General features: G+C 44.6%; 1 protein-coding gene across 1 annotated transcript; it reads right to left on the bottom strand.

Annotated features, from left to right (window-relative positions):
• Positions 1-702: 702 nt before the first annotated feature.
• Positions 703-10441, bottom strand: LOC119790325 (all-trans-retinol 13,14-reductase-like). Its single transcript, XM_038295841.1, has 11 exons — positions 10223-10441; positions 9682-9864; positions 9350-9591; positions 4447-4648; positions 3746-3943; positions 3551-3670; positions 3318-3456; positions 2901-3010; positions 2654-2823; positions 1851-2010; positions 703-1762 (listed from the first exon to the last, which is right to left on the bottom strand). The coding sequence occupies exons 1-11, from the start codon at positions 10383-10385 to the stop codon at positions 1614-1616; spliced, it is 1836 nt and encodes a 611-aa protein (XP_038151769.1). The 5' UTR covers positions 10386-10441; the 3' UTR covers positions 703-1613.

Genomic DNA, 10441 nt, shown 5'->3' with positions numbered 1-10441 from the left:
TCCAGATAAGATGGTTTAAATCCTAAATGTACTGCCGTAAATGATTTCAAAGAGAGCTATAGAAAAGATTAAATTGAACCTTTCTGAAGAAATGAAGAATATTAAAAAACAAAACTTCTCATTCAAATGAAATTGTTCCAGTGGAAAAAAGAGCAGGGCCTTAATTCTCAGAAACCCGTCCAGAGGGATGTCCCCCTAAACAAGGAGTGGGACAGAATTACTCCACATACAGGATGACTTTTTGTCAGCTGTTGTTGTGATCAAAGGTGAGATTGATTAACTAGATAAGTAAGTGCTGTTTGATACCTATTAAAACTTACCGTGATAACCTTTTTTCCTTATAGTTATCACTGGAAAACTGCATTTTGTGTTCATTAAAGTCGTCTTTGACAGAAACATTTATTTGACGAGCTGAAACATGCAGGTTGAACGAGCAGAAGGAACATGTAAAGGAGTTTCCTTACAGAAACTGTCACCTCTGCGTTAAGCAAAAGCTCTTGACAGTACTGTTGTCATGGATACCATCTTACAGCCTCATTGAACAACATGCAAACATTGAAAGAATATAGGCCAATTGCCTTCAATAAAAATAAATAAGGAATTAACAAAGCTTAAAATCAGCTGTGTGGTTAATATTTGGAGAATATGTTCTATCATTACTAAGGTAAATAAGAACAATGCGAAAACACCAGAGGCAGACTGTTAAATTATTTGACAGATTTATTTCCATAGCTTATGCCAATGCCACAGCATTCAACTGGCTACAAGCAGGCCTCCTGAACAGAGACCAATAGTCTTGGAAAGGCCTTCATCTCATTAAGAAGCCAACATCAGTTAAACTGTTGAGTTTCTGAACATACAGGCCTCAAACAGTGAGACTTAACAGCATCAGGGATCTTTCCTCTAACCTCTGCTGTGTATGTTACTCACCGACACATTACTTAACTCACAGACCGCATGGTTATTATTAGTTTGACACTGTATATTTCATTTTAGTAAGTCATTTCACCCAAAACCAGACAAAAAAAGAAAATAAAAAGGGCCAAAGTGTGATTTTAAGAATCTTTATAAATGTGTGAACATCTCTCATTATTGCCTGGTTTAAAGAAGTTACAATTTGGTGCTCTACAAAATGAAACAGAGGTGAAAGTGGTCAGTAAATTTCCAGACCTCCTATTGATTTAAAAGCAGCAGATTGTGCAGAAAGAAGGCCAGCTATGGGAATCCAGAACCAACCTCTGCACTAAGACTTTGTTCTGCATCTCTGAGGTCAAGAAACAGAGGCAGATAAGTGCAGAGCATTACGATCCATAAAAACATTATTCTCCAAGCACTGGTTTGTTTGTATTTTTAACTTAACATAGCTTTGTATTTCCTGTTAGTTTTTTGATTAGTTTGCTGCTTCTTCAGGACCGGAAACTGCATTCTCTTCAGGGGCAATAGAGTGACTACCTTTTAGTAAACTAACATTTATAAACAAACCATTTCCCCAGATGACATGATCCAACCTGCACCCTTTGGAAATCCAGACGTTGGACTTCACCGTCCACTGATTAAACAACAGCTGCTTAGCCAACCTGAAGAATACGTTGAAACATGGTAAACAAGAGTAGCTACTCGTCTTTCAGCTTGTTCTTCATATATTTTGTTGTCTTTGCCAAGCCGATGGCATCCAGGTGGAGGTTGCGGTTGAGGAGGACCGAGCCACAGGTGAGCGCTCCGGCGAGGGCGCCAGCAAAACCGCACAAAAACACATCCTGGCCTGTAAACAGCACACGCAACAAGGCAACAGGTGTGACTAAAGCAGAAGGATGGCATCGGTTTGAATCTTCTGGCAGTGTAGGACTCACCTGTCAGATAGAGGTTCTTCACAGGAGTCTGAGGTCTAATCAAAGCGTTGAGCTCAGGGCTGAAACGGGCGATGCCATGGTCCATCCCGTAGATCTCACCTTTGGGTGCTCCGATGTAGTGTGTGTTAGTGATGGGGGTTCCAGCATCCACGTACTCGATCTGCAAAAACACGATAAACTGACTAAAAATGACAGCGACCTGATTATGTATTACAAAAAAAAAAAAAAGATAGTTTTACAAATAAAACTACTTAAAAATTGTTAACTATTGTACTGTAAAGAAACTAAAACCATCCACTGCTTCATTAGAATGCAGTCTAATAAAGAACCAATATTGAAGTCAGATGTATTGGAACAGGAACCAATTCAAAATCTGCAGGAACAGACACAAAGAATGGAGCCTGAGACCATTACTTAAAGGCCTGAACACACCGGTTGTGTACGACTTTTTAATCTCTTCCCCAAGAAGCACCTGGAGACTGCATGGACTGAAAAATCGCTGACAGGACTTTGAATGGTTGTTAGTTTATGGAAAAAAGGGATGATTCTGATTCAGTTCCACATGTTAAAACAATTACAAGTCAGTTGCTAGTTGTAAATCAAGACCAAAAAAAAATATTTTGTTTCTTTCCACACAAGAATCCATACAAGAAATAAAGCCTAGAGACTGACAGTCACTGGGTATAGCTGCATTGCTTCAAGTTAAAGCATTTTATTTTAATGACGTAGGCTTTTCTTTAACACTCCTACAGCAGAAGAAAGTTCCTGCTTGGCGTTTTTGGACATAAATGAAGAACTTGTACCTTGTCTCTGGTGATCTTGGGAAAAACGTCCATCACCACATCCAGCGCGGAGTCAATGAACGCCTGTTTCAGCTCTTTGTAGTCGCCCCCTCTGTTTGTCACTTTTCCATCCTTCCACTCCTCGAACCAGGAGTATTTAGCAAAACTGACCAGGCTCAAAGTCGACTTCCCTAGAAGAAAAAAAATAAATAAAGGAATGATGGATGCATCCATATGAGCGGGCCATCCTAAACTCTTCTAGCGGTACCTGGTGATCTCTCCTCCCATGATGGATCCTTGGCTGATGGTGAAGCAACAAACAGCAGAGGTATCTTTTTAGAAGCCTCTTCCCTCTCCTCATTCATGTACTTCTCCACCCTGTAATAAACAGATAACCGTGATGTAGTTATACCAAAAGCTGCCAGCCCCTGATAGCCTGTATATCTAACATTTGCATGAAGGACAAACATCTTGGAAATGCGTGACTTTACGTCATCTGGTAGCAAAGAGCTCATAGTATCTGTATTTAACTCCAGAACAGCCAAAAAGTAAAAAATCATTACATTATGGAAAATAATGAACTTCATCACAATATGTTAATATTTTGAGAAGGACCTGTATTGTCCTCTTGACTGAATGCTAAGTTCAAGCATTAATCTCATACGAAATAAAAGTGAAAACCTACAGCTCGTCAAAATTGTTCTCAGCAAAGATCCAATAGTTGTTTGCTTTCAGGCCCAGCTCCTCCTTGGTTCCATTTAAACCCACAAAGATGCTCAGGCCTCCTTCACCGTGCTTGACCATACTGAGCTGCTTCTGGACATCTGCAATACAGGATAATAGCAGAAAGCTGCTGATTAAATACCTAGAAACAAAAGCAAGGAAGACGTTTTGTGATCAGTGTAAATGCTGTCTGACCTGGCATGGCCCGGAGCTCCTTAGGCAGTAGCTTTTCGTAGGTATTGAAGATACCCGCATTAGAAATTACCATAGGAGCATGAACATGCACCTCCTCCTGACCTTTTAACACACTCACACCTGAAAACAGAAGAGGAAACTATAGGTTCATCTCATCTATGAATCTGCTTTATTAACTCATGAAGTTAAACTCACCACAAGCTTCGTTCTTATTGTTGAACAAGATACGGTTGACTGGAGCTCGAACCAGAACAGCGCCCCCTGCCTTTTCAATGATTGGAATCATGTGGTAGGCGATCTCACTGCTGCCACCCTTTGGATACCAGGCCCCGCTTAGATAGTGGGTGACTAGTAGACTGTGCATGGCGAAGCTGGCATCTTTTGGTATGTTACCTGCAGGTGAAATGTAGTGGGTGTCATATTTAGGTCAATATTGTTTGTAAGTCACCCCCACCCTGATTTATGAGCATGCAGTTTCAGCCATTTTTTATTTGTAGTATAGAATTATGGAAAACATGCATTTAATTTTGTTTTTCTTTCCTTTTTTAAATCACTGCCACAATTAAATGCTCATTTGTGCCGGTCTACCGCATATAAACTCAGTGAAACAGTTTTGATTTTGGTTGCAAAGGGACAAAATTCTGAAGGTTAAAGGAGTTTGACTACAATTGAATGATATAGCTCAAATAAATCTCAACACTTAATGAATTTCTTAGGTGAAGATGAGCAGGGGAAGGCTTAGATTTGCTTATAAGAAATCAATAAAAAGGACCTTTGGATACATACTGTTTAAGACAAGAATATCCCAATATAATAAATGGGAAAAAATGATGAGTTACAGTAAGGAGGACAGCAACAATAATGACAAAAGAAAAATAAACCATCAGTAGACGTACCATAGGTGCCAAAGATGTAGGTAAAGACAGCTCTGAGGTCCTTGTTCTCAGTCAGTTCATTGACCACCTCTGTCAGGCTGCGTGGTGCCATTTTAAAGAAGAAGGACAGACGTTTGACAAGACCGGTGTGGATCAGAAACTTAGCCAAAGGTAAAGGGCAGAGTTTGAGCAGAGCCAGGACCCAGACTCCCCGGCCGGTTTTCTGCAGACAAAACAAAGACGGATGGTTACAGTCTTCCAGCAGGGAATGCACTTGGTAACGCAGCTGCTATGGTTTCAGATGAAACCATAGCAGCGTTGTTTCTCCAGTGTTTCATGAGCTGAACTCAAACATCACAGAGTTTTTCTGCATACACAAAAGGCCTTTTCTGATTTATGCGACTGCATTTCAGCGATAAACTGAAGCAAGGAAACATCTCAAACTTGCAGGATGCTGGCCTCTAAGGACAGACTGTGATCTAAATTATCAAAACTAATAGGGACACTATTCAAAAACTTGACTTTTATTAAAAGCTTTGACTAGGAAACACAAGTTTTTACAATAATCTTTATTTATAAAACTTGAAAGCAATTGCTTTCTCACCATGCAATCACGCCCTACAGAGTCCTGCTAATGAATGAATTGTTGGGACTGGAGTTTTATCCAAATAGTAGACACAAAATATTCTCCCTAAAAAATGAAACAATAAAAAAAAAAAAATCTGAAGTTTGTAGTTGTAACATGGGAAAAAAATATATATATATTTTTTTGTGGTTAATAGAACCCAGAGAGTGGATGGAGTAATCTAGCTCATGCACAGTCCATCCATCTTCCTCCGCTTATCCGGGGTCGGGTCGCGGGGGCAGCAGCTTAAGAAGGGAGGCCCAGACTTCCCTCTCCCCAGCCACTTCTTCCAGCTCTTCAGGAGGAACCCCAAGGCGTTCCCAGGCCAGCCGAGAAACATAGTCTCTCCAGCGTGTCCTGGGTCTTCCCCGGGGCCTCCCCCCGGTGGGACGTGCCCGGAACACCTCACCAGGGAGGCGTCCAGGAGGCATCCTAAACAGATGCCCAAGCCACCTCAACTGGCTCCTCTCGACGTGGAGGAGCAGCGGCTCTACTCCGAGTCCCTCCCGGATGACCGAGCTTCTCACCCTATCTCTAAGGGAGAGCCCAGCCACCCTACGGAGGAAACCCATTTCGGCCGCTTGTATCCGCGATCTCGTTCTTTCGGTCATGACCCAGAGTTCATGACCATAGATGAGGGTAGGAACGTAGATCGACCGGTAAATCGAGAGCTTCGCTTTTTGACTCAGCTCTCTCTTCACCACGACGGACCGGTACAGCGCCCGCTTCACGGCAGACGCTGCACCAATCCGCCTGTCGATCTCCCGCTCCCTTCTTCCCTCATTCGTGAACAAGATCCCAAGATACTTAAACTCCTCCACTTGGGGCAGGACACCCCCCCTGACCCGGAGAAGGCACTCTACCCTTTTCCGGCTCAAGACCATGGCCTCGGATTTGGAGGCACTGATCCCCATCCCGGCCGCTTCACACTCGGCTGCGAACCGATCCAGCGAGAGCTGCAGATCACGACTTGATGAAGCCAACAGGACCACATCATCTGCAAAAAGCAGAAACGCAATCCTAAGGCCACCAAAACGGATCCCCTCAACACCTTGGCTGCGCCTAGAAATTCTGTCCATGAAGGTAATGAACAGAATCGGTGACAAAGGGCAGCCCTGGCGGAGTCCAACTCTCACTGGAAACAAGCCCGACTTACTGCCGGCAATGCGGACCAGACTCTGACACCGGTCATACAGGGACCTGACAGCCCGTATCAAAGGGCCCGGCACCCCGTACTCCCGGAGAACCCCCCACAGGGCCCCCCGAGGGACACGGTCGAACGCCTTCTCCAAGTCCACAAAGCACATGTAGACTGGTTGGGCGAACTCCCATGCACCCTCCAGGACCCTGCTGAGGGTGTAGAGCTGGTCCAGCGTTCCACGACCAGGACGGAAACCACACTGCTCTTCCTGAATCCGAGGTTCGACTATCCGACGGACCCTCCTCTCCAGCACCCCCGAATAGACCTTGCCGGGGAGGCTTAAGAGTGTGACTCCCCTGTAATTGGAGCACACCCTCCGGTCCCCCTTTTTGAATAGGGGGACCACCACCCCAGTCTGCCAATCCAGGGGGACTGCCCCCGATGTCCATGCAATGTTGAAGAGTCGTGTCAGCCAACACAACCCCACAACATCCAGGACCTTGAGGAACTCCGGGCGGATCTCATCCACCCCCGGGGCCCTGCCACCGAGGAGCTTTTTAACCACCTCGGCGACCTCGCCCACAGAGACTGGAGAGCCCAGCCCAGAGTCCCCAGGCTCAGCTTCCTCAATGGAAGACATGTTGGTGGGATTGAGGAGGTCTTCGAAGTATTCCGCCCACCGACCCACAACGTCTCGAGTCGAGGTCAGCAGCACACCATCCCCACTATAAACAGTGTTGGTGCTGCACCGCTTCCCCCTCCTGAGACGCCGGATGGCGGACCAGAATCGCTTCGGAGCCGTGCGGAAGTCTTTCTCCATGGCCTCTCCAAACTCCTCCCACACCCGAGTTTTTGCCTCAGCAACCATCCGAGCCGCATGCCGCTTCGCCCGCCGGTACCCATCAGCTGATACCGGAGTCCCACAGGCCAAAAAGGCCCGATAGGCCTCCTTCTTCAACCTGACAGCATCCCTCACCGGAGGTGTCCACCAACGGGTTCGAGGGTTGCCGCCACGACAGGCACCGACAACCTTGCGGCCGCAGCTCAGATAAGCCGCCTCGACAATGGAGGAACGGAACATGGTCCACTCGGACTCAATGTCCCCCACCTCCCCCGGGATGTGTTCGAAGTTCTGCCGGAGATGGGAGTTAAAGCTCCGCCTAACAGGGGACTCCGCCAGACGTTCCCAGCAGACCCTCACAACACGTTTGGGCCTGCCAGGTCTGACCGGCATCCTCCCCCACCACCGGAGCCAACTCACCACCAGGTAGTGGTCAGTGGAAAGCTCAGCACCTCTCTTCACCCGAGTGTCCAAGACATACGGCCGCAAGTCCGACGAAACGATGACAAAGTCGATCATCGAACTGCGGCCTAGGGTGTCCTGGTGCGATGTGCACATATGGACACCCTTATGCTTGAACATGGTGTTCGTTATGGACAATCCATGACGAGCACAGAAGTCCAACAACAGAACACCACTCGAGTTCAGATCAGGGCGGCCATTCCTCCCAACCACGCCCCTCCAGGTCTCACTGTCATTGCCCACGTGAGCGTTGAAGTCTCCCAGCAAAACAAGGGAGTCCCCAGGAGGGGCACCCTCCAGTACCCCCTCTAAGGACTCCAAGAAGGGTGGGTAATCTGAACTGTTGTTCGGCCCGTAAGCACAGACAACAGTCAGAACCCGTCCCCCCACCCGTAGGCGGAGGGAGGCTACCCTCTCGTTCACCGGGGTAAACCCCAACGTACAGGCGCCGAGATGGGGGGCAACAAGTATGCCCACTCCTGCCCGGCGCCTCTCACCGTGGGCAACTCCAGAGTGGAAGTATGTCCAGCCCCTCTCAAGGAGACTGGTTCCAGAACCAGAACCATGCGTTGAGGTGAGACCGACTATTTCTAGCCGGAACCTCTCAGCCTCACACACTAGCTCCGGTTCCTTCCCCACCAGCGAGGTGACATTCCACGTCCCAAGAGCCAGCTTCTGCAGCAGAGGATCGGACCACCAGGGTCCCCTCCCCCGGCCGCCACCCAACACACATTGCACCCGACCCCTATGGCCCCTCTCACGGGTGGTGGGCCCATGTAAGGGGGGACCCATGTTTCCTCTTCGGGCTGAGCCCGGCCGGGCCCCATGGGTAAAAGCCCGGCCACCAGGCGCTCGCCATCGTGCACAGTACTTGGTGTAATGCAGAGGTGGAAAGAGAGCAAAAAAAAAAGAGAGCAAAAAAAATAAAGTAATTCATATTACTTTTTTAAATTACTCAAATTCAAGAAAAGTTACCATTACAAAATGTGAATCAAAAGTAAAATGTATCCCGTCAAAATTTTACTTCAAGTATAAGTTACCGGGTTACTTTTTTGTAAGCAGAAAAAAAAAAATCATTTTTGTTGTTTTTGTGAAGGAAAAAAAGGAGAAATTGTCCTTGAACTATTAATGAATAATTAACAGTTGCAATAAATATGAACAAAAAAAATCTTAACCGGTTTTGCACCAACCGTAGTTTATAGGTTAAATTGTTAAATGATCTGAACTTGTATATTACTTTTTGTTTTTTCTGTTTTTTAGGATTTTCAGTCACAGATTTATAAAGAAGTTCAAAGACTGAAATCTGCCAAGTTGTGTTTTATATTTTTATTTTTGTTACATCGTTTATAAATGGGAAATTACACACAAACCTTGTTCCATTTCTGTCTAACATGTACTTTGATATATTTAATATTTTGACTCCAAAACATTTAAAAAAAAAAACAATCCACTGGACTTTGTTTTTTTCAAATTTGAAGATGTTTCACTTCCCGTCCTTCTTGGAATCTTTAAACTTGGAAACAAAGTCCAGTGGATTTTTTTTTTTTTTTTTTTTTTACTTTTTTGGAATAACTATGACCTAGAAGACTGAGAATCTTCACCATCAATATTTTGATCTTTTTATATTGATGTTGTGATCTTAAAAGAGCTTTTTAATAGATGGCAGTTAAGATCTAAATACGGTTATTGTTGCATTTGCATAGAAAGTCAAAGACTGAAACTAATAAATAATGAAGACTGAGAAGTTATTTCTTTTGACGATGGATTTAGTATATGCATACATACACATACTAGTATAGTCTAGTATGTGTATGTATGCATATACTAAATCCATGCATATACTAAAGGACCCTACCTTCGCCAGCTTTAGGAACTCATCGATGGCTTTCTCCTCTCCAGGGAAGCGCTTCTTCAGCTCCTCAGAGAAGCGAGCGCTGCCGCTGTAGATGGGGTACGAGCGCCGGTTTTCAGGAGGTCCCAGAATAACGTGATCAAACGGGTTCTCCAGCTTCTCCCACTCCAGCTGTCCATTAGTCATCTGGTCTAACATACAGCGAAAGGGCTTGTGGTCCAACAAGTCACCGATGTAGTGGATACCTACAACATCACAAAACTCTGATCAGAATTTTTGTTTATTTATTTATTTATTTTTTGCATATTTAGCAGGGTATGAAACAATCATCTCACCAACATCAAATTCAAAGCCCTTCTCTGTGAACGTGTGGCAGCATCCCCCAGCCCGATCATGCTGCTCCAGAACCAGAACCTTCTTTCCAACTTTGGCCAGCAGCACAGCCAGCCCAAGTCCACCCACCCCACTGCCAATGATCACTGCATCCAGGTTGTCTGGTACCTTACTGGCCAGGAAACCTGCAGATAAAGACATTTGATTAAGAAACATAGCAGTGGTTAAAAAGGGAGATAAAAGTACATATTCATAAGCCTATGTTTAATTATAGATTTAATATAAACATCATTTTTAACTTTTTTTTTTTTTTTTTTTTTACATTTCCCATGTTTATAATAACTCACATCTCACAGCTTTGGTGTTTTATCTAAAGCACGTTTTGGTTAGCAAACTTTTGATTTGCAGCAAAATCATGGTCTAATGTATTTATACATATTTTTGCAAAACAAAGTAGCTATTTCAACGCTTGCATAGTTTTCTACTCCGATTATATATGCAGTTTCTAGATCGTAAAATCTCAGTCTGCATAAATAGACTCACCCTGTTTCAGGACTTTGTTTTTCTCTTTCTTGTCGTAAACCTTCTCTTTTAAAGGCTCGCGACAGTCGTTCGCGAAGGGGTTCGGCCCTGAGCTGCCGAATACATATTTAAGTGTAAATATGACCAAAACTATAAAAGCAATGAATAAAATAGTCAACATCATGTCAATCCTTGCAAACTAGTCCTACTAGTTCGACTTCACTTCCTTGTCAGTTATAA

This window comes from Cyprinodon tularosa, unplaced genomic scaffold, assembly GCF_016077235.1.
Source record: "Cyprinodon tularosa strain WSP-4 unplaced genomic scaffold, ASM1607723v1 ctg360, whole genome shotgun sequence".
NCBI classification, from domain to species: Eukaryota; Metazoa; Chordata; class Actinopteri; order Cyprinodontiformes; family Cyprinodontidae; genus Cyprinodon; species Cyprinodon tularosa.
This window is presented reverse-complemented; position numbering and strand designations above follow the sequence as displayed.